General features: G+C 40.0%; 1 protein-coding gene across 4 annotated transcripts in view; it reads right to left on the bottom strand.

Annotated features, from left to right (window-relative positions):
• The window catches only part of STS (steroid sulfatase), a 285243-nt gene that overhangs the window by 220850 nt on the left and 39377 nt on the right, over positions 1-25016 (bottom strand). For 3 of the 4 annotated variants that reach the window (XM_074029461.1, XM_074029460.1, XM_045383840.2), the window contains exon 2: positions 21489-21617. In XM_074029461.1, coding sequence (XP_073885562.1) covers positions 21489-21520 — 32 coding nt within the window. In that variant the 5' untranslated portion in view covers positions 21521-21617. The remainder of the gene's footprint in view (positions 1-21488; positions 21618-25016) is intronic. The other variant, XM_065538097.1, reaches the window with a different exon arrangement.

The raw sequence follows: 25016 nt of genomic DNA, 5'->3' as shown, positions 1-25016 counted from the left end.
TTGACACGTATCTGCTCCCCTGTTCTGCAGCAGGAAGCCCTGAAAGGAAGGGGAGGAGGAAGGAAATGCAGGTGTTTAGATTCGGTCCCAGTTTGGCTTTTATATGTAGCTCTGATCTCTATGAAGAGATGCCCTTTTCCCATTTTGGGCAGGGCAGGGATGACTCTAGCCCTGAGATTAAAAAATAAAGAAAGATAGGCAGTGCCTTCTGGGGCACAAGAACAGGTCAGCCTTCTCCTCAAAGCCCACCAGTAGAGACTTTGATGCCTGTTGGAAATCTTAGCAAAGTGATAGGTGTCCCAGGAAACTGGAGCATCTCACAGATATACTCACATTGTGGAACATGAGAAATACTGGTGGGAAAAACAAAAAGAGTGGTTTCCCTGCAGAGCGACTTTCTACAAGGGGGAAGGCCCAGCCAACCCAGAAAAATTTGGTGGGAGTAGTAGGCAGAATTCTAAGATGGCCAGAAGTCGGAGAGAGATGTTGGACACCAACCAGTGTCCACAAAGAAGCTGATAGTGATGATGTGAACGCCCTGTGGGGTCCACAGACCTAGAAATCACTAGTGGCCCAGGACTTTCAGCAGCAAGGAAGTGGGAACCTCAGTCCCAGAACCACAAGGAACTGAATTCCACCAACATGAACTGAATTTGGAATAGCACCAGGAGGCTCAGGGGAGAACACAACATACCTGGCACCCTGATTTCATTCTGGTGATCCCCTGAGTAGGGTAAAGTCTACCCTTGCTTAGACTTCTGAACCCAGAGAGATGATACACAGGTGTTGCCAGCCACTGTGTGCTATGGAGCAATAGAAAATGAATACAGTGGAGTGAATGTTAAAGTGTTTTTCACTGGGGAGATGTTGGTCTAAGGATACAAAGTTTCACTTAGGAGCAAGAGTTCAAGAGATCTTCCCTACAACATGATGACTGTAGTGAATAACAACACATTGGATATTTGAAAATTACTAAACAGTAGATTGTAAGTGTTCTTTCCACCAACAAAGTATGTTAGGTAATGCACATGCTAATTAGCTTCATTTAGCCATTCCATAACGTACATACACACACACACGCACACACACACACACACACACATATACATAAAACAAAATGTCATGTTGTATACCCTAAATATAATTTTTGTTTTTCATTTAAAAAAATTAATTCTGCTAAAAAGTAAATGCTTTTCTATCCAAAGCTAGAGATCTCAGGCTGGGATATTTGGTTTAGAAATTTATTTGCATATCTTACCTAAAAAGTTATTATTAAAATATTATAAAGTATTAAAAGGAATATTTATAGATTTAATATATATTTTAACATATAACACCTAGTATATATTAAATATACATTTATATATACATTGATTTATTTATAATTATATATTTAATATAAAAATATTTATTCATTTATGTATAAATATGAATACATCAATTTATATATTTAATATGTATTAAATATTTATTATATATTATACATCTATTTTTTATAAATATAGAATATATTTAATATTTAAATATTTATTTAAAATAAAACATATTTTTGTTGTATAATTGTATGAATACATAAATATAAATATTTATATTTATATAAATATGTGTGTGTATAAATATATATATATATATAAATGCATAGTCTCTGATCATCAGAAAAATGCAAATCAAAACCACAATGAGATACCATCTCACACCAGTCAGAATGGCGATTGTTAAAAAGTCAGGAAACAATAGATGCTGGTGAGGCTGTGGGGAAATAGGAACACTTTTACACTGTTGGTGGGAATGTAAATTAGTTTAACCATTGTGGAAAACAGTATGGTGATTCCTCAAGGATCTAGAACCAGAAATACCATTTGACCCAGTAATCCCATTACTGGGTATATACCCAAAGGAATATAAATCATTCTACTATAAAGACACATGCACATGTATGTTTATTGCAACACTATTTACAATAACAAAGACATGGAACCAACCCAGATGCCCACCAATGATAGACTGGATAAAGAAAAGTGTTACATATACACCACGGAATACTACACAGCCATAAAAAGGGATAAGATCACGTCCTTTGCAGGGACAGGGGTGAAGCTGGAAGCCGTCATCCTCAGCAAACTAACACAGCAACAGAAAACCAAACACCGCATGTTCGCACTCATAAGTGGGAGTTGAACATTGAGAACACATGGACACAGAGAGGGGAACAACAAACACCAGGGCCTGTTTGGGGGTTGGGGGTGACGGGAGGAAACTTAGAGGATGGGTCAATAGGTGCAGCAAACCACCATGGCTCACGTATCCTATGTAACTAACCTGCATGTTCTACACCTGTATCCCATTTTTTTTTAGAAGGAATACAAAAGAAAAAAATTTTAAAAATAAAAATAAAATATATAAAATAAATAATATGAAAATAAATATTTTTAAAAATCTGTAGTATTCATCTGTATTCGAAATCATCTTTAAATTATATTAAAATTTTTTTTCATTTTTAATTATATTTTAACTAAATATATTAATATTTAAATAAATATTTAAAATAAAACATTTATGCTATATAATAGTATAAATATATAAATATATTTACATAAATACTTATATATGCATTTATATATAAAATTATATATAAATACATAATATGAAAATAAATATTTTTTAAAATCTGTGGTATTAATCTTTGTATTGCAATTCAGTTTTTAATTCCATCTACAAATATTGATTGAACTACAACTTAATGTTACCTGCTATGCAAGACTTGGCACCACCCCTACATGTAAAAAGGGTCCAGAATCTATTGGCTGGATGGTCCAACCTCAAAACAGAAAGAAGAAAGGGACATATTGTGGGCTAAGTAATGGTCAGGGCCCGAGGCGCCCACAACCGAATCCCTGGCACCTCACACACTTTACCTTACATAGCAAAGGGCACTTGGCAAGTGTCATGAAGGATTTTGAGATGGGAAGAACTTCCCAGATTAGCCAGGTGGGCCCACTGTCATCACAAAGGTCCCTCTAAGAAGGAGGTGAGGAGAGACTGGAAGACAATACACTGCTGACCTTGAAGATGGAGGAAGGGCACACCAGCCCGGAATGTATGTGCCCTCTAGAAGCCGGAGAAGGCAAGAAGAGGAATTCAACCCCTAGAGCCTCCAGAAAAGAAGGCAGCCTTGCCCACACCATGATTTTACGGCAGTGAAACCCACTTTGTGTTTATGACTTCCAGAACTGTAAGGTTATATTGTTTTACATTGTTTTAACCCACTCAGTTCACTATAACGTGTTATAGCAGTATTTGGAGATTACAGAAAGGAAAGGAAAAATATAAGGAAGGAGGAAGGAAGGTAGGAAAGAAAGTAGAAAGCGAGAGAGAAAGTAAGGAGGTGGAGACAGAAATTATTTGAATCTACTCAGGAATCTCCAAGTCTAGAAATATAAGAAAAAAGATCTGCTGAAAAACAGCAGTTTTTGTTATCACTGGAGAATACAGGGTAAAGGGTAGGGAGAGACTCCTCTGTACTGTTTTTTCATAACTACTTGTGAGTCTATAATTACATCAACATAAAATATTTATAAAAACAAAATTATAAAGTGGAATGAATGGTAACCTGCCATGTCTATATATTACACATAGAAAATTCTGGAATGATATCTATAAACTGTTTCCATGGTGAGTATAGATGGTACCACTGTCATATGCTTCTTCTCTATGCTTTTCTGATTTTTGGATTTTTTTTACAATAAACATATCTTTTTTCATTAAAAATAAAAAGACTTTTAAAAAATAAAGTACAAAGGGTTGAAGAATAAGAAACACTCATTATCTCTCGGAGAGGAATAGCTTAATGCCCAAGTTTCGTTAGCTCATATTTCACTGTATTGCAAATTCCACAGCAAATGCTACTGCTTTGTATCACTGCATGCGAAGCAAATGTTGGATTTTACCATAATAGAGAAATGAGCATTTCAGGCTCTTTGTTGTTGATTCCAACAACATCCAACTGAATGGCTGTTTTTTTCCTGCTGCCCTGCAAACCAGAAGGTTGGGAAACCATTCTTTTGCCCCCCACAATCATCTCATCTCCTAAAGCAGAGCACAATAGGGAAAATAGTTTCACATATCAATTTGTGGACAAGTCATGATATTAAAAACGTATGTGTACCCTTGAGCCTGCTATTGAGTAGCTGATTCTTTCTGTCCAGTTATAGTATAAGTCTTTAGTTACTTGTTAAGTTCCTGACCAGTTTATAATTATGAATGATTTTACAAAAACATAACAAAATATATATGCAGTTTCATTTGTGCATAATGATCTTTCTTCCATTAAAGCTCAAAATTGGTTTACGACATTAAAATACTTTGAATTTCCCTATCATTACATTGTACTATATGGCGAAATCTTCCTATTGGGACTTGGTTATTTCATCATTACCTAAAAGACCCTTTTATGACATCATTTAGAAAAAAATTAATATGTATAAATTCAATCAATATGGAAAATTCTAAACTTCCTCCAGGCCTAAAAGTGTTCATAACAAAGAATTTCTTGACTGAATTGTTAAAACTTAACCACCATTCTCCAATCCTGTACTTCCAGGTACAATCTTAATCTCTATAACTTGCACATATCCTAGAAATGCTTGAAGACAATGCCAACAAATTCATGTCAGCAATGCAAAAGAGATTTGAGGATAGGGTGCTAGTTGTTACTTCTTGAATAAAAATGCAACTCCTGGGCAATGCAGAAAAATCAATCAGCATCTCTTTAAAATGTATTACCTTTGTATGAGGGAATAAGTGTAATTTTTTTTTTTTTTAAAGACAAGGTCTCACTCAGTTGCCCAGGCTGAAGTGCAGTGGTACAATCTCAGCTCACTGCAACCTCTTCCTCCCAGGCTCAAGGGATCCTCCCACCTCAGCCTCCTGAGTAACTGAGACTACAGGTGATTTTTAAATTTTTAGTAGAGATGGGGTTTCGCCATATTCCCTAGTCTGGTCTTCAACTCCTGGGATCAAGCAATCCACCTTCCTTGGCCTCCCAAAGTGCTGGAATTGTAGGCATGAGCCATTGCCCCCAAGCCCAAGGTGTAATTTTTAATGAAAATTTTAAGCCATTAAAATGGAGTACAGAAAAAGTATCAATTTTGTTCGCCAAACCTAAATTAAGTAACTGTTTTTTTTTCTCTGATGACTACTGGGTAGAGATGATATATCTAATAATAATCAAATTCACAACAAAATCTTTCAGCATAGCTTTCAGGTTAGTACTTCCTTAAATTGGGATTTAAATTTTATGCATACAGATACATGAATGCCTCTTATTTAAGGCCCTTGGATCACACAGTTCTATGTTGGTTTGGAATGAAAAAGAAGGGTTTTCATTATTGATACGTGAGACAACATATCTTTATCAAAGTAATAGGATGAATCATTTGAAATAGCCATTTTTGTAGATAAAATATGGTTAACTATTAGCAATGTCATATGGCTGGTCATATATGGACAGCAATCAAAGAATCAAAAAAGAAAAGAAAAGATTGATCAATAAGTAAATAATAGAAGGATGGTATGAGAAACGTACATTTAGAGAACAAAATAGAACTTTTGGAAATGCAGAACATGATAAATGAAATAATTCAGCATAATACTGGGAAGATCAAGGTGAGGACATCTCAAAGAAAACTGGAACAAAAAGTCAAGGTGATAGGTAACAGGAGAGAAAATACATGAAAATTAGGATATCATAACCAGGGGCCCAATCTTCAGCTAATAGATATTCCAGAGGAAGAGAGAGAGAGAGAGAGAGAGAGAGAGAGAGAGAGAGATTACCAAAGCAATAAAACAAAACAGTTTTAGACCTGAAGGGCATGAATCTCAGTATTGAACAGACCTGGGGGCCCACAACGATGAAGGAAAATAAACCCAGAGCAAAGCCCATTTTCATGGACCCTTAGGATACAGAGGACCAAGACAAAATCCTAAGTGCATTGGGGGTGCAGTGGGTGGATGGCTTACATACAATCAAATCACAGCTTTGGCCTTTACCCTGAGTGGTACAAGACAATCATGCAATGACTGTGAAATCCAGAGGAAAAATGATTTCCACCAAGAGTGGTGGCTCATACCTGTAATCCCAGCATGTTGTGAGGCTGAGGCAGGAAGACTGCTTGAGCCTGGGAGCTCTAGACCAGACTGGGCAATATAGAGAGACCTTGTCTCTACAATTTGTTTTTTAATTAGCCAGGTATGGTGGTGGTGTGTGAGGGGACCACTTGAGCCCAGGAGGAAGAGATTGCTATGATCAGGTCACTGCACTCCAGCCTGGAGTGCCTTGCTCTTGCAACAGAGCAAGAACCTGTCTAAAAAAAAAAAAAAAAGGGAAAGAAAAAAAAGAAAAAGAAAACCAAATAATTTCCAACCTAGAGTTTTACACCAGCCAACCCCTCCAGACACAGTTGCATTGGCCCCTGAATAAAGTCAGTGAATACACTGAGTGCCCACTATTTGCTCCTCAAGCTGAAGGTCTCTGCTCCCAAGCAAGCTACTAGTCAGTATGGGGAGGAAGCCTTCATGCCCAGTTGATGTCCTTTTCTATGGTTGCACTCTCACATGCAAGATCCCCAAAGAACCACAGCACAGAGTTGTCACTTTTAGCTTGGGGGGAACAACAAAACATGATGAATAATAATGGCAAGGATTAAATTCCCATTCTTTCTCTTCCTCACTATGAAATCAGGATGTTGGTGTGTAGGCAGGGAAAGCCCCCTCTTCTTTCAAAGTAAACTGGAAGGAGAAACACCTGCTAAGAGCTTTCCTGTGCTAGCATGGATGATCGTGCAATTGCCCAAGGGGTTTATTTTACTAACAGAGAGCCCCAAATCTTTTTTTATATATATACTTTAAGTTCTAGGGTACATGTGCATAACGTGCAGGTTTGTTACATATGTATACTTGTGCCATGTTGGTGTGCTGCACCCATCAACTCGTCAGCATCCATCAACTCGTCATTTACATCAGGTATAACGAGAGCCCCAAATCTTATATTTCTTCTTCCCTTGTCCATGGAGTCTGGGTACCACACATGCCCAAGCCCACCAGTGTGTCTACAACAGGCAACTGAAGCTCTGCTACTGAGCAGTGCCTGGCCTAGGGCCATGTGGGGCCACAAAACAGCTCAGCAAAACAATCACGATTATCCATGGTCTCAGAGTGCAGAAGGGTATCATAAGTAACTGATTAGGGAGCAAGAGAGGGAGGGAAGGAGGGAGGCAGGAGGGAAAGAAGGAAGGCAAAAAGGGACGCAAGCAGAGAAGAAGGAAGGAAGGAGGTGAGGAGGGAAGAAGGTAAGGAAAGAAAGGAGGAAGGCAGGGAGAGAAGAAGTTAGAAGGAAGGAGGGAGAAAGGACAGATGGAGAGAGGGAGGAAAGGAAGAAAGAAGGGAAGGAGGGAAGGAAGGAAGAATGAAGGAATGAAAGAAGGAAGGAGAGAGAGAAAAGGTGAGGGGGGAAAAGGAAGGAGGAAGGCAGGAGGGAGAAAAAAGGAAGAGAGGGAGGGAAGAAGGAAGGGAAGGAAGAAAGATGGAGAGAAAGGAGGAAAGGAAGGGAAGTAAGGGAGGAAGAAAGGGAGGAGGGAGGAAGGAAGGAAAGGAGGGAGGGAGGGAGGAAGGAAGGAAAGAAGGGAGGGAGGGAGGGAGGGAAGGAGGGACGGAGGGAGGGAGGAAGGAAGGAAGGAAGGAAAAAAGGGGAATCAACAGAGAAAATAATCAACATCCTAATATTTTTTAAAATGGCAAAAGACAAATGATGAATGAGAAAACAATTATAAATTAATACAATTATGGAAAATGTTCAACCTCACCAGGAAATCAAAGAAAATTAAAGTTTAAACACAAGGAAAATGCTGTTTTTAACCCACTGATTTGGTAAATATTACGGCATGCCAACAGTTGGGTTAGAAAACTAAGAAGTAGGAGACTTGATGAAAAAATAAATTACACACTAAAATATTCTCAATTTTTGAAGAATATTTTGTCATATATAAAACCTCATGGTATAATTTTAGGGTGTAAAAGGCAGAATCGAACATGATATAAAGGCAACATCATCATAAATGTAAAAAAACAATCTGTCCAGGTGCAGTGGCTCATGCCTGTAATCCCAGCACTCTGGGAGGTCAAGTGTAGGAGGATCACTTGAGGACAGAAGTTTGAGAGCAGCCTGCACAAGATGGCAAGACCTCATCTCTACAAAAAATTTAAGAATAATCTGGGCGTGGTAGAACACACCTGTAGTCCCAACTACTTGGGAGGCTGAGACAGGAAAATTGCTTGAACCCAGAAGTTTGAGGCTACAGTGAGCTATTACTGTGCCACCGTATTCCACCCTGGGCAACAGAGCAGGACCCTGTCTCTCTCTCTCTCTCTCTCTCTCTCTCTCTCTCTATATATATATATATATATACACATATATATATATTTGCATATGGATATGGATATGTTTGTTTCATGTGCATATGTTTGTATAGAAAGGCATACACATAACTGGAAAGAATGACGATATCACTTTATTTGGGATTAGTTTGCAGGGAGCAGAGCTACCAGTGGTTTTATATGATTCTTTATAAATTATTGTATATATAAAATGTTCTACTTACTTTTATAAACAGAAAAAAACAGTTTACAAAGTAAAATTTAATCATATTGTATTCCTACTGATGGAGAAAGTGTCATAGTTAAATTTATAATGCTTCTCAAATATGATAATTTGTACTAATGGGAATAAAAAGAAAATGAACTTGGGCTTACAGTTGGCCTGAAGAAACCCTAATTTAGAGAACTTCAGTTTAATGAGCTCTGATCCCTGTGCAGCTGTCCCTTGTCATTATAATCAGAAAAAATTAACAAGGTTCCTTTTTTTAGAGAAATTTGTTTAGTCCCTATTTTTTAAGCACATGGTGTCTAATAAATACTTGTTGTAGAGAAATGAACTAACACAGATTTCTAATCTTTAGAGTTTTTTGCCCCATGGAAGAATGTTCTAAGTATAGTAATTCTCAGCCTGAGGCCAAAGGCCTAAGAACTTGTGGAGTGGGTAGCATAGATCCTGGAGTCCAAGAGTGGAAGAGCCTGGAGCTCTAATATTCTAGGGCTAGAGATGAAGAGTGTCTCAGCTCGAAGAGAGAGAAAGAGAGGGACAGGGAGAAACAGAGACAGAGGCAAGGAGGGAGACAAAACCGGGGAAAGAAAGACAGAGACAAAACCAGGGAAAGAAAGAGAGAGACAAAGAGAGGGAGAGAGACGCAGAGAGACAGGGACATGATAGAGAGTGAGAGACAGAGATAGACACAGACAGACACAGAGAGATAGAGATACACAGGGAGAGAGATGGAGAGAGAAAGAGAGAGAGGTAACTTTTTTCTCTGCTTTGTGTCCTATCTTGGCCCCCAGCTGATTGGATGGTGCCAGTCCACATTGATGGTGGATCTTCCCCACTTAGTCCACCAACTCCCATGCCAATGCCTTCTGGAAACACCCTCACAGACACACCCAGAAGTAATGAACACGTTACCAGTTCTCTAAGTATCCCTTAATCCAGTCAAGTTGACACCTAAAATCAACCATCACAAATCCACCCACCATCAACTTCGCACCCATAAGCATCTCCTTAAACCATACTTAATTTCCAAATGAAGATAAGAAAGTTACAACAGTTCCACCTAACATGATGTAACCATTCTGCACACAGCTGAAAATGCAGTAATCCCCTTCCCTGGAAGAGATCAAGCCCTTGGGTGATACTGACTCTTCTCCTGATATCCCATCACTTAAATACCATGAGGTAAAATTAATAATACTTAAATACTGATAGAGAGGTAGTCAATAGAGTGGTTTATATATTATATGCACTTTTGTGGTTTCCATGTTGAGAATGTTCTCAAAGAAACATGTTTGTGGTCAAAATTTCTAAGTCAATATCTAAGTCAATAACAAAGATACTCCAAGAATGCTCTCAACAGGAAAACACAAACCATCATATCATATACTGATATAAAGTCAATATACCTTATGTTACATAATAAAGGAGTAAGAGAGGAATGAAAACAAAGATATTTGCTAAATACATGTATTTATGTTTTATCTTGATACTAAATATATTTATATATATACACAGATGTATTCTTAACAAAATAGGGAGAAAATACTTGTGACAATGACAGCCCTCATTTCTGTAGCTGGCCACACCAGTCTCCTCTGGAAACACCCTCACAGACACATCCAAAAGTAACGCTTCAGCAGCTCTCTAGGTCTTCCTTAATCCAGTCAAGCTGACACCTAAAATTAACCATTACGAGCATCGTGGATTAGAAAACAGAACAGGTGGCCATGTTGTCAGGGGTCTATCCTAGCAACAAACATAGACAAGTCCTTCTTCTGAGGAGGGCTCAGGTCCGGACTCTCTAAAGGCTTCTCTGTTCTTATATCCCTGAAACCCAAATAGCTGGAAGTCTCTAGATCAGTGATCACAGACAAATGCATGAAACCTCTGGCGCAGTTCCCTAAAGCAGAGCGGATCTCCCACATCTACACAAACCATGAAGCAATAACAACTTGTGAGTGGATTACTGTCGAGAAGAACGCCTTTGAAGAGCAAAAAGGATGTGATGAAAGAACATCCCTCCCACAGCACAAGCAGAAAGGAGACAGGATGGAAATGAAATCTCATTCAGTAGGTGGAGGGCCCGCTGACCCTTCTCTATAATAATAATGGCTCTAATACTGATTCATAAAGCCACAACTCTGGCCAAAAAAATAAATAAGTTAAGTATGTGTGTGAGAAAAGAGAGGCTATAAAAACACAAAATTGGTTTGGGTTTTTATGTTGAGAGAGCATTCTTGAAGGAGTGATCTTTGTTGTTGATTCAGAAAATTTAACCACAAACATGTCCCTTTGAGAACATTCTCAACATGGAAACCGTAAAAGTACAGAAATGGAAACTGCTATCTATCTATCTATGCATCCATCCATCTATCTGGCATCAATCTATATATCAACCTAGATATGTATATATCTATATATCCATCTATTTATCTGTCCATCCATCCACCTATCATCTATCTACATATCTGCCTGCCTATCATCCATCATCTATCTATATAATCTGTCTATCATCCATGCATCCATCTATCTATCCATCCATCTACCTATCCATCCATCCATTATCTATCTGTATAGCTGTCTGTCTGTCTATCTATCATCCATTGATCTATCATTTATCTACATATCTGCCTGTCTGTATATCATCCATCCATCCATCCATCCATCCATCCATCCATCCATTCATCCACCCATCTAGCCAGTTTATGGTTTTATATATGGCTTCATTTAAACAGTGGGTAGCAAAGCAAACTGCATGTGGCAAGACAGCTCTTGTCATATGTGCTGAGGGTCATGTGTGGCTTGCAGGTGAACGGGGAAATGGGGCAAAGTGGTTGAAATATGAGAGTTTTAGGAGGGCTAAGCTTTGGAGAAATGTGTCAGATGAGACTACAAAATTTGCTTGGACTGCAGTTCTTGGTGTGAATCCACAGAATCCCCCACTAACAAACTCAGAGCTAAGGAAATATGTTCACTGTGGCACTGTGGCATCCGTTTTTGTCCTTGGCATCTCCTTCCCGTCACTGAATACACAAACGAAAAATCATCTCCCCTCCTCCCTTTCTGTATCATCCATCTTTTTCATGCTTGGTCCAAGAAACATCCAAAGACAACAAGAGAGCTCACTTTATTGTTTTTAGCATTTGCTTGGCCCCATTTCACTAGTTCTACCTCTCAAAATGAGAACACGAGGTTATCAATTACATGTTGGAGGCAGAGAAAGCTGAAGCATGTTTTTCCATCAGAGATGTCGTAATATGATTTGAAATTTGAGAGTCTAGAGTTACTATATGGGATTTCAAAATTTCTGACATGTATGACAAAAATTTTTCTTAAAGGAATTACATCATAGTTATTGAATCTTCCCACATGCGATGAAAGAAAACATCAAAAATATTACTTATAACAAATTTGGGGAGTTAGCAGTAAAAAACAAAAAACATTACTTAAATAATATTTTTCAAAGGAGTAAGAAGAAAACTAGGAATTAAAGACTAAACTGATTCTAGATATTCTCATACAAGAGGACCTAGGAGAATATTTGAAATAAAGTACACAACAGTATTATTTTAAAAAAAAAGTTCACAAAGTTTTCTAATACTTCAAACGTGTGGTTTGCAGATAGGAAATCAAAATGAGTTTGAGTTATCATTATTAGGTTCAGTGTTATTAAATGTGCTTCACACACTTATCTTTTACATTTGTATGGTGATGTCTCCAAAGCTAAGGATTTTATTAGGTAATTTTTTTTTTTTCTAGCAAAGAAAAATGTCCTTAAAGACAAATTTATGTAAGAGTCGAAGTTTGGATCTCAGAATAACTGGTTTGGGCCTTATTTTAAAAAGCAAAGAACATAAGCAAGGAAATGACATTTGATTCATTATTGACATTTGATTCATTATTGTAAATGTATATTACATTGGCTATGTACTTAATCAATCCCCACTCTGAATACTGGAATCTTGAAATAAAGTTGACAGATGACTAATATCAACTGGCTCTCCATTCATCAGGTGTGAAATATTACACAAACATACAGCAAAGCCCCTCAGTCTCTGGAAAGAAACTGCAAAATCCCTAAGGACTCCCAGAAACTAAAACAGTCATAAAAATTTAGAAGTCTAAGCAACAACCTAAGTTTTATGTTAAGAGAAGGGGAAACTGTGAAAACACTATTTATTATCATAAACGGTAAATTTCTACTATGCCATAACATTCGGAGTTGATTTTAATAAAATAGAGATAGAAAGTAGGATCGATTAACACAAGTATTATACTAACCATTCTTTGTCAACTGATTATTATTGTAAAATTAGAAGGCTGTGCTCCTAAATTATAAAATCAATCTAATTTTGGACACTTCATTACTCTCTTCCAACATCGTACATTGAAACATGATGAGAAGTTGTAGTATAGATGGATCACTTCCTGATTGACTTCAAATATAATATTGTATTTGAAAACTGTATTGCAGGCTCGCTCCTAAAATAGAGAATTTCCACAGAACTTTCTATAGAACTCACTCCTAAAATGGAGGATTTAATATGAATTTTATATAGAAAAAATTATTTTCATAAGCAAGCTATCTCACATGCAGTATAAACTAAGGAACTGCTATACTTATTAAGTGATTGTCAGTAAGGCAGCCGAAGCAGACAGGAAAATATGGCAGGAAATTCATAGACCTTAATTTAAAACTCTATAAAGAAAAAGAAAAAAAACTTGCTGCCAGGCAGCAGACGTTTTTGCTTCCTCTGGAATCTTGGGTAGATTAACTGGAGAAAATCTTTTAACAGGTATTAGGCTTTACCCTATTTGAGGATATAAACTCAATAGAACAAGGCTAAAGTTTGTGAAACCCCAGACAGGGTTAAAGATCTGAAACTGCCTTTGCAAAAACAGTGAGAAAATTACGACAGTGAAAGAGATGTGATCTAACCAATTCCTTCTTGCCTTTAACCTGCAGACTGCTCTGGTTCATTCCTGAACACAGACTGAGCTAACTATAGGAGGAATTTACAGTGTTAACGTGGAAACAAAAATGGTAACAGCCTTTTCCGGAAACAAATCCCATTATTGCCTGGGGACCACACCACCTCTGTAGGACAACACATTGGCCACAGGTTTAGAAAGTATGGCTCAGAAGTCCTGCAGTCAGAGGCCACAAGATTCTCAACCTCCCCAGATGGTCCTAGGGATACGGTCACTATTGGAATGCCTAAGATTGGAGTTCAAGATGTTTTTTAGACCCTGTGATCTGATGCACCAGCTGGTGCCATGCAGATCAGGAATCTGCCTCAACCAGTTCTATAATCTAACCCAGGCACAGAAGACAGCAAGAAGAACCCACTTTGGGCCCCTATTATTTCATCTCCAACCCGACCAATCAGCATTCCCCACTTCCTAACTCCCTATCTGCCTTAAAAAAAAAACTCTGTCTCTAAATGTAGAGAGAGAGTGATTTGAGTAATAAAACTCTGGTCTTCCATTTAACTGGCTCTGTGTGCATTCGATTCTTTCTCTATTTCTGTCTGGATAAACAAGCTCTACCTGTGCAAGAAGAATCCATTGGGGGGTTACAGATCATTTTTTATATTGGTGTCAGTTATTGGCTAAACCATATCAGAAAGTTGTTTTTTGCCTATGTGACTGAAATCCAAATGTATATAATTTTTATCAGTATTGTATTAATATGGCATTGAAACCATTTTTTTTTTCATCCATGTATTCAGCAGTTATTTACTGAACATCTACTAAGGCACGCTGTGCATTGTAGGGATACAATAGTGTTAGAGGGGTTTGAACCAGAGCGACTCCATCTTGAGTGAGGGCTAGGAAAACGAGGCTGGAACTTGCTGGGCTGCACTCCCAGAAAATTAGGTGTTCCTAGCCTCTAGATGCTTATGGTTAAGGGAACAGATTAATAATGTTTAGTAAACAGACCCAGAATTGGGAGTGTCCTAATACCCTGATATCTTGAGAACAGAGGCATTCCTAATTTTGCTTTAAATGTAATAATATCGATTCTTGTAAAATATAGCAATTAAGAAAATTAATCCTTTATCACAAACCCCTGTAGCAGAGCACATCACCCCATGATCTTTTTTTATCCTATATATAAATAAGTACTGTACCTAGAGTGGACACGTTCTCCTCTTACCTTAGGGAACGCCCTACTCTGTCTATGGAATAGCTGTACTTTCACCACTTTACTTTCTTAACAAATTCTGTACTGTGGACTCACCCTGAATTCTTTCTTGCACAAGATCCAGGAACTCTGTCTTGGGGTCTGGCTCGGGACCCCTTCCCTGTAACAATAGGATGCACTGCATGGTCTTGCCTTCATAGAGCTTTGCAATGTATTTGCAAAGTCAGATCTTATTCAAATAATCAATATTGGACAAATAATCACACAAGAAATAGTATGAAACTGCAAATGCAACAAGAGTGCCTGGAGCATGGAGTGGGCATTACTTAGCCAAAGAGAGGAAGGAAGCCTACTGGAAGGAGGAGTGGGCTAGGGAGGTGGCCCTGAGGGGAAGACAGCCTGGGTAGTAGGACAGGTTTTAAGACAAGTTGCCTGATGGGGAAAAAGAAAGCCAGGGGGAGGCAGATGCAGGGAGGACCTGAGAGTAGGAAGAAAGGTAGGAGGCAGACAATGGAGAGCCACCCAGGCCTGGTTCTGAAATTCCACCTTCCTTCCAATGGGAAGCCATCAAAGCATTCCAATAGGGCCAGCGGCAGGGTTAGGTCTGGGTTTTGAGAAGGTGTCTCTGGCTGCTGGTGGTGAGGGAGACCTTGATGGATGCAGGCAGATTACCAGGAGGCCAGAGTGTTGCACACCTAAGAGATGAAGATGACTCAGCCCAAGGTGTCCAAAATACAGATAGAGACACAGGTACACCTGAAGAGACAGCTAAGAAACAAATGAAAGACGGCTCAGATTGTTTGCATTAAAGATCTTTGAGTCTAAAAATAATTTCTTCCACTAAAATCCGTGCATCTCTTTGTTGTGGTGGTCACTGGTAGTTGTAGCGGTGGTGGTGTGGATCCCATGGCTAGACAGTGTAGAAGACAGTGGAGAGAGAGGTGTATACATACATATGCATATATCACTTTTTTTTTTTACATCAGTACACTAAAAAAGGACAAGAATACATCACCCCACAATATGCCTCTTTGGCATAAGAATTATTTTGAGTAATTGCAGACACAGGAGAAGCTCTTAAAACAGAGTAGAAGTTACTGTTTTCTAAGAGAGATTTACATCTGTAAAAGAAATCTGCATTTGTAAGGGTTTCTCCTTCAAGGTACAGGAAGAGAAGGAAGGCTGAATCACTAAAAACTCTTAAGGTTGGAGAAGGCACCAACCGAAATCTGCATAGCCAACCTTACCCTGGTTTACCATACCTTTCCTGGTTACTTCTCCATAACTGTCCCTTCCCACACCTTTCTCTCTTTCACTTCTTTGAGATTTCCTCAATATTCCTTGGATATTGCCCAGATATACAGGAGGTATCCATGTTAATAAACTTCTATTTGTTTTCTCTTGTTTATCTGCCTTTTGTTACAAGGGTCTCTTCTAGATAAGAACTCAGAAAGGGTAGAGGAAAAATTATTTTTTCCTTCGCTATGCAATAATTAAACTAAATAAATCATGCCTAAGATACAGGAGAGGTTATCCACAGACCTTACCTAGTCTTTAGGTAAACAGCTTAATATCTTTCAGCTTCAGTGTTGCGTTCTGTTATAAAACAGAACAGGTAGAGAAAGCAGTGGTTGTCATTGTTTTTAGTAACAGGAACTTCTGTCCATAAGAACGTCTAATAGAGATGAAAATCAGTGTTGTTCTTACAGAAGTGAGTGGAATTAAATCTCTGACAATTCCCCCCAGGGCTGAAGAAGCTCCCAGGAGCAGCCTGAGGAACCCTGAGGGTTCCAACGGGAGCAGTTTGCCAAGCACCGCACATAAAGTCAAGCATTCTAAGTGCTTTCACTAGAATGGATGTAAAGATAGCAAATTAAGTGTTTGGCTGGAGTGTTTGTAAGATGTCTTCTTATAAATGCAATGTTTTCTTCCTTAGGCACTTCTACACACTATGTTTTAAAACATATAACAAAGTTATTCTCAATTCTGAAGCCAGAGTGTACTTGCCGAGAAAAAGCAAGACAGGCTTTGTTGCTCTTGCACTAATTCACAGGTCCACAGAGCCACAGCACCTGTGTTAATCCTGATTCTGCAAACCGTGCAGAGACAAACACAGAATGGGAAGTGTGAAATCCACCGCTATCTCTATAAACCCTGAGACAACTCTGGAGATTGTATTCAGCAGTGATTATGCTGTCATGTGTACCCTGTCTTGGGTAAAAGTAGAAGTTGAGCAGTTTGGAGGGTGGTACAGGTATTACCAAAGACGAGTTCTAAATGCACTTCTTGACAAAAATCTCCCACGTGCTGAATACTACATAAAGAAGCAATATGGAAAAGAAACATTGTGGTTTCCATACTTATTTTATAAATATAGTCATGTACTACATAATGATGTTTTGGGTAACGATGAATCATATATACAATGGTAGTCCTATAAGATTATAATGGTAGTCCTATAAGATTATAATTCCATATTTTACGGTACTTTCTATGTTTAGATACACAAATAATTACCATTGTGTTACAACTGCCTGCAGTATTCAGTACGGTCGGTCACATGCTGCCCAGGTTTTTAGCGTAGGAGCAATAGGCCATGCCATACAGCCTGCGTGTATAGTAGGTTTGTGTGAGTACACTCTATTATGTTCACGCAGTGACACAATCACCCATCAGTGCATTTCTCAGAACGTATCCCCGTCATCCAGGGATGTGTGACTGTATCACGTAACAAAGCAACAGGAATTTGAAAATGCCTTTGCAAAAACTGTAACAGTGAGAGAAATCTAACATAACTGGTTCCATCTTGCTTGTAATGTTGCAAGCTAACTTCCCTTCTCATTTCTGGGTAGGCCAAACCAACTATGGGAGGATTTTAGTTTACAGTTTAACATTAAAGCAAGGATGACAACAGTCCCTTCCCAAAACTACCCCTCCTTGTTTGGGGACCAAAACCACCTTTGTAAAACCACTGAATGGTCCCAAGGTTACACTTGTGGGAGAGACCTGCATTCTGCTAAGACCTACACATAGTTGCATGATAACTCGTCATTGCTTCCTAACCTGCTTACTGCTCAGGAGTCATGGAGCTGGTAGTCACAAGATGTGTAACTTCCCTAGTTGCCCCTATAGACAACATCACTATTGTAAAACCTAAGCCTGGTATGTAAAATATTTTTCAGATTTTGCATTCTGGTGGAACAAGTGATGTCACCCGGACCAGTGACCCCCATGCAGGAACCGACTTGGCGCACAAAGACAGTTTTGATACCTCTGTGATTTCTTCGCGGATGGTACCAATCAGCCTTTCCCATTCTCTAGCCTCTTGCCTGACAAACTGTCCTGAAAAATTCCAGCCTCCACACAAGGTCAGGGTTTGAGACCAGCCTGGCCAATATGGTGAAACCCCATCTCTACTAAAAATACAAAAATTAGCCGGGCATGGTAGCTCTTGCCTGTAATCCCAGTTACTCAGGAGGCTGAGGCAGAAGAATTGCTTGAACCCAGAAGGCGGAGGTTGCAGTGAGCCGAGTTAACTCCACTGTACTCCAGACTGGGCGACGGAGTGAGAGTTTGTCTCAAAAAGAAAAAAAAAAAATTATGTTTTCCTATTACTAAACCTTTTCCTTGGAGGGGAACAAATCAGGAAAACTACAGACAATGTAAGTGTTTTCCTGACAATCTCCAAAGTCTTTATCCATTTAGGGGAGGGAGAGAGTTTAATACTCTGTATGTAAGAACCCTGAATTCTGAATTGTGAGGCACATTAAAATACCTTTATGAGGATGGCTTTATGCTAGTAAGATAGAATGGACACTGTTATTAGATATTTAGAACAAATATTTTAACCCCCACTGCAACACTCCCACTTTATCTCAGAACATTAAGAAAGGACAATGAATGCTGTATTAGTTTATCATGAATTAATCATGAACCCTTTCAGCTGCATAGTTTTAATTAGCTACTGCATCTGTCATTTTTTTTCAGAGCCCTTCTAGCTGGGCCTAGAGAATGTCAATCTCTCCTGTAGACTAAAATGACCGAAAAAAAAAAAAAAAGGTACTTAAAGTATTTCCCTGCAAAATGTACAGTTTCCAGAGGAATACAATAAATAAATAAATAAAACCCTACCTAGCCAGTGCTAAAGACTTTGAAAGCAAGGTCAGAAATTCATGCCAGCCCATGTATTATCAATGACTTTAGAAAATAAATTATTCTTTAAAACACCCAAAAAGTTTGTTTCTGAAACAGAAAAAAGGAACACTCAATCCTTTTAAAGAACAAATTACAGAAATCATAATGGAAAATGAATCTGTTAAGCTGCTCAGTGTTAGGAATGAATGTAAGCTGAGGCTTTAAGCCTCCACGGATGTTGCTTTCAGACGGAGAATCCTCTGTTATGGGGTTTAAATTTAATAGAAAGAAAAATGCTAAAAGGTCATTGTCCTTTTGTTCTCTTTAATTCTTATTCTGACTCATATCCCTCAAAGTAAAAGACCATTGACTATTCTAGGAAGAAAGAGAAGATTAAGTTAAATCCTCTTGTTGCGGTGAGCAGGGTCTGTCGCCCTCAGCAGGACACTTCAGATTTGTGAGGAACTGTGGGTGCACTGTGGGATGGTTAGCGGCACGCCTGGCCTCCACCCACTACATGCGCCCCACTCCAAAATTCTCACGACCAAAAATGTCTCCAGACTTTACCAAATTCTCCCTGAAGGGCAAAGTCTACCTGACACATAACTACTACCATCCCTAACCCCTGAAGCTGCCTGTTGAAAATCGTTAAATCACCCTGCAAGCCTGCTTTCAGCTCCCATTGCCCTGGCTGGCAGGATTATCCAGGTTTTCACCACATTTTCCCAAAACAGGGGCCGTCTCTTACCTTTTATAAGCACCCTATGAAACTGCCACTCATCCCCCGTACCCCCTTTTTTTTTTCTTTTTGAGACGGAGTGTTGCTCCATAGCCCAGGCTGGAGTGCAGTGGCGCGATCTCAGCTCACTGCAACCCCGGCCTCCCGGGTTCAAGGGATTCTCCTGCCTCAGCCTTCCGAGTAGCTGGGACTACAGATGCATGGCACGACGCTGGGCTAATTTTTGTATTTTTAGTAGAAACGGGGTTTCACCATGTTGGCCAGACTGGTCCCAAACTCCTGACCTCAGGTGATCCGCCCGCCTCAGCCTACAAAAGTGCTGAGATTACAGGCCTAAGCCACCAGGCCCAGCGTCTTTAAGTCACTTTTTACAAAGGAGGAAACTAAGGCATGCAGAGGTGAAACATTCTCCTGGGAACACACTGCCAGCATGGGATGGGATGGAATCCCCAGCCCCAGGGTCTCTGAGTTTGGGAGTCTTTTCACACTGATTTGAGCCAAATAACTCCTCCGAAAGCATCTTTCTGCCCACTTCTTTGAGCCAGCTGCTGTGGGGGACCATGAATGCTCTGAATGGCCAAATATTGTGCCCCCTGGTGTTCTGATAGCATAGTGCCATAGTGGCGCAGACATGTCCAAGAACAGTTGTGAAATAACAGGGATTCTTCCCCGCAGGGGCTTTTAAAACTATGTTTCCCTCATCCACCCTAAAGACTTTCACCATGCACACTCACCTCCCACCAGCGAAAAGAGCTCTTCCTGCAGGGAGGGACCATGCTCTGCCCCTCAGTCCTCACCTCCACCAGGGGGAGGAGCTCTTCCTGCAGGGAGGGACCTGGGTATGCCCTCCACCCTCACCTCCACCAGGGGAAGGAGCTCCTCCTGCAGGGAGGGACCTAGGTATGCCCTCCACCCTCATCTCCACCAGGGGGAGGAGCTCCTCCTGCAGGGAGGGACCTAGGTATGCCCTCCACCCTCATCTCCACCAGGGGGAGGAGCTCCTCCTGCAGGGAGGGACCTAGGTATGCCCTCCACCCTCATCTCCACCAGGGGGAGGAGCTCCTCCTGCAGGGAGGGACCTAGGTATGCCCTCCACCCTCATCTCCACCAGGGGGAGGAGCTCCTCCTGCAGGGAGGGACCTAGGTATGCCCTCCACCCTCATCTCCACCAGGGGGAGGAGCTCCTCCTGCAGGGAGGGACCTCGGTATGCCCTCAACCTTCAGCTCCACCAGGGGAAAAAGAACTTCCTGCAGGGAGAGACCTGGGTATGCCCTCAGCCCTCGCCTCCACCAGGCGGAGGAGCTCTTCCTGAGGGGAGGGACCCCATTCTGTCCCTCAGGTATTGCTGCAGCTGATCAGCTAAGAACAGGTATACTGTGAGCCTTCCCACTGTGCCATGTTTCTGTACCTTTGCTGATTGAACTAGAGCCAACTCAAGGGTCCAGGGGATGCATTAAATAATTTGTAAGCCCCCATCCCTATATTCCTCTAGACTTGCCACGTAACAGGCCACTTGCTTATGCTCATCAGATTATGCACGCTGCCCACATTGGCCCAGCACAGTCTTTCTCTATAAAAATATATTTGCCCCACAGATGCCCCCCTTTGACCTTTTGATGGAAAGTTCTTTCTGAATGAAAGATAGCTGCAATAGCACCATGTGCATGTCATCCCTGCAATATCAGAATGCCCCGAACACCATTATGAAGGTCACCGCATACCACTATTTGACTTAGACCACACAGTCCGTGTGAGTCAAACATGTGAGTATCAGGGTGAAGATACAAACACATGCACCTCTCATACTTACGCTATGAACAGCTGAAGATGATCTTGCGCCATTGTCCTCAGGAAGATCTTAACTTACTGAGATGACTGTGTGCAGGTTCAGCAACTGAGGGGCTCTTAGCAGAGTCAAACCAAGGGCATCGGGCTCTTCCTGTGAATTCATTCAAAAGATGAATAATCACACGCTGGGTAATCATATATTGACATAATTAAATGACATGAGCGCTTTTATTTATTTGTTTTTGTTTTTTGTTTTGTTTTGTTTTGTTTTGAGACAGGGTCTCACTTTATTGCCCAGACAGCAGTGTGATCATGGCTCGCCGCAGCCTTGACTTCCCAGGCTAAAGTAATCCTCCCACCTCAGCCTCCCAAGTAGCTGGGACTACAGGTGTACCACCACAGCTGGCTAATTTTTATAGAGATAGGTTTCCACTATGTTGTCCAGGCTGGTCTTAAACTCTTGGGCTAAACAGAACCTCAGCCTGACAAAGTGTTGGGATTATAGGTGTGAGCCACTGTGCCCAGCCTCATGAGTTCTTTCTTTACTACAGCAGGGGTTCCCAACCCCCAGGCCTCTTAGGAATCACACTGCACAGCAGGAAGTAAATGGCAGGTGAGCCGAGCTTCATCTCTATTTACAGTCATTCTCCATCACTCACGTTACTGTCTGAGCTCCACCTCCTGTCAGATCAGCCAGGGCATTAGATTCTGATAGGAGCACAAAACCTATTGCGAACTGCACATGTGAGGGATCTAGGTTGTGTGTTCCTTAGGAAAATCTAATGCCTGATGATCTGTCACTGTCTCCCATCACCGCCAGATGGGACCATCTAGTTGCAGGAAAGCAAGCTCAAGTCTCTCACTGATTCCACATTATGGTGAGCTGTAGAATTACTTCATTATATATTACAATGTAATAATAATAGAAATAAAGTATACAATAAATGTGACACACTTGAATCATCCCAAAACCATCCCCCTCCCTGTCAATGGAAAAATTGTCTTCCACAAAAATGGTCCCTCATGCCAAAAAGGTTGGGGACTGCTGGTCTAAAGGATTTCTCTCCTCACTTTTCTTCTTCCCACTCTCTGCCTAACTCCTACCCATCCTCACGTCTCGGCTTACACCACTGCTGCAAGGAAGCCCTCCATCATTACCCTATATGAAGCAGGCTCCCCCACTGTTGACTATCATAGCACCTCTTTTCCCCCAGATAGCAATTATTACTACTTGCATAATAGATTCATTTATTTCCTGATTTATTCAGGTGACAGCTGTCCTTTCCACAGCTCTAAGGATCAAGAAGGCAGAGACCACATCTCATTTGTTCACCATAGCAAACACTCAATAGCTATTTTCTGAATAGGGCTGGGTTTGCACAAACAATGGCCCACAAGAAAAATCTGTCCTGATACCTGTTTTCATATAAGGCTTACATGCTTAAATGGTTGAAAAAAGGATATTATTTTGGGATATGTGAAAAGTATATAAGACTCAAATTTCAGTGTCTGTAATACAAAGTGTATCAGAACACAGCTGCCTCCACTCCCTTACTGCTTTTGTGCTACAATATGAGTTGAGTAGTTGTGACAGATACCATTTGTCCCTCAAAGCTGGAAATATTTATTTACTATCTAACCCTTTGCAGAAACAATTTTTTGACCTCTCATACAAAGTCCTAGAAATGAGTAGAAAATGGTCTCAGAAGAAAGCCAAGAAGATAGCTTTGAACCCATTGAAGACTTTCCCTTTAACTTGTTGACATTTAGACCAAAAATCTAGTATATGTCTTAAACTATTTATTAATGTATAAATCTATTGTTTATGCTTTGAAATATGAAGCATAATCCCACTTGGTAAAAAAAAAATTCACAAGAGAACATCACATTAGAGAAAAATTACTATTCCATATAGATTTTTGTAAATGTGGATTTTGCTTTATTGAAGTTAGGCTTCTAGCAACAATTTCTGAGGTTCAATCAAAGTCTCAGAAATGTTATTTTTCCCCCCAGAAATGGCATTTGAAACTGTAATCAATCTTCCAGCATGGCTTTTCATGTTAGATTCTTGTTGAAATGGAATAGTGTGCTGTCAACATTGATCCTTAACCTCCCATTGCAAGAATGACAAAACCACTGGGCAGGGTCTCCCCATCTGCTCATTCACCATGACATCATCAGGCAAGACTAAGATTGCATGGATGTGGGTTTGAACAATTGGGTGTCTCTCCTTGTGAGGTAAGAAAGGTCATTATTTTCCTTTTTTTGTCCCCGCCTTTTATTTACAGAAAATAGATTTTAAGGTATCAGCATGGAAGCTCTTTGACCCACACTTGATACTCAGTGTTTACCAATCTCCCAGTGAGAAATGAAGACAAAGAACATATCTGAAGGGATTAAGTCACAATGCCTATCACAGTGGTACTGCCATGAAGAGCCTATACTTACTATGAAACAGCACAATGGAAAATTTAAAGGCCCACGTTTCAAGGACATTTTTCAAATTAGTATTAGATGGATTCTCACCCAGGAGTAATTTTACCCCACCAGGAACAGAAGATGATATGTAGAAACAGGTTTGGTTGTTGCAATTTGGGGGATGCTAATGGTATCCAGTAGGCAGAGGGCAGGAATTCTGGTAAATATCTTACAATGCACAAGGCAGCCCCCACCACAAAGAACTATACAGCCCAGTGCTCACCCTCAATCAATAAAGCATGGTCTTCTCCCAAGTGTCAATAGTGCCAAGGTTTAGGAATGCTGTGTTAGATCATCCAATGCTCATTAAAGTGGGTGTGGCCACAAGCACAGGCAAATAGGTTTTAGGAGTGGAGGGAAATGGTACCCAGCTGACTCAAACAATCACACATAGTAACTATGGTGATTCCTCTGTTACTATCACAAGTTATATGAAAATAAGTCTCTTCTGATAAAATACACAATCCAAACTATAGGCACAGAGCAAGAAGATTGGTTAAGCCTGTTTTATTATGAGGAACCTACATTCCGATTTGTGTGTTCAAAAATAATAAGTATGCATCTTTATCCCCTTGAGTCTCTATTTATCTATAATCCTCATAACTGTCATTTGCTTGGCCATTTTTCTCATTTGCATGTCCCCTCCAAATGAAATTCCAGTTGTACAAGACTGAAAATGATAATGATCTAAGAATGGCAATAGGGTTTGCCATCCGTTGTCCGTAATTCTGAGACACAAAAAGCCCTGAAAACCAAATGATTTTTGTAATGCCCATTTTGTTGTATTGAGCATCAAAACCCAGACTGAATCAACTTGAGGCATCAGTATTTTCTCAGTCTATCAGCTTCTGATGTTCATTAGTATTGTGTTACTTTGTTGTGACTTCAGGTTTAATGGCATGGGTTTAATTTTGACTGTGAAAATGTCAAAAAGAGTTAAAGGCATCCTATGTTCAACAGTGAGAAGAAGAGAATGCATTTGTCCTTAGCCATAGCCCAGGCAGTGTAGTTATTAAAGAAGACTGACTGTAGTATATTTAGGAAGACAGGAAATAAGTAGAAAGGTTAGTTG

The sequence above is a fragment of the Macaca fascicularis genome, chromosome X (genome assembly GCF_037993035.2).
Source record: "Macaca fascicularis isolate 582-1 chromosome X, T2T-MFA8v1.1".
Taxonomy (NCBI): Eukaryota; Metazoa; Chordata; class Mammalia; order Primates; family Cercopithecidae; genus Macaca; species Macaca fascicularis.
The sequence above is the reverse complement of the archived record's forward strand: the minus strand, read 5'-3'. Positions and strand labels throughout refer to the sequence as shown.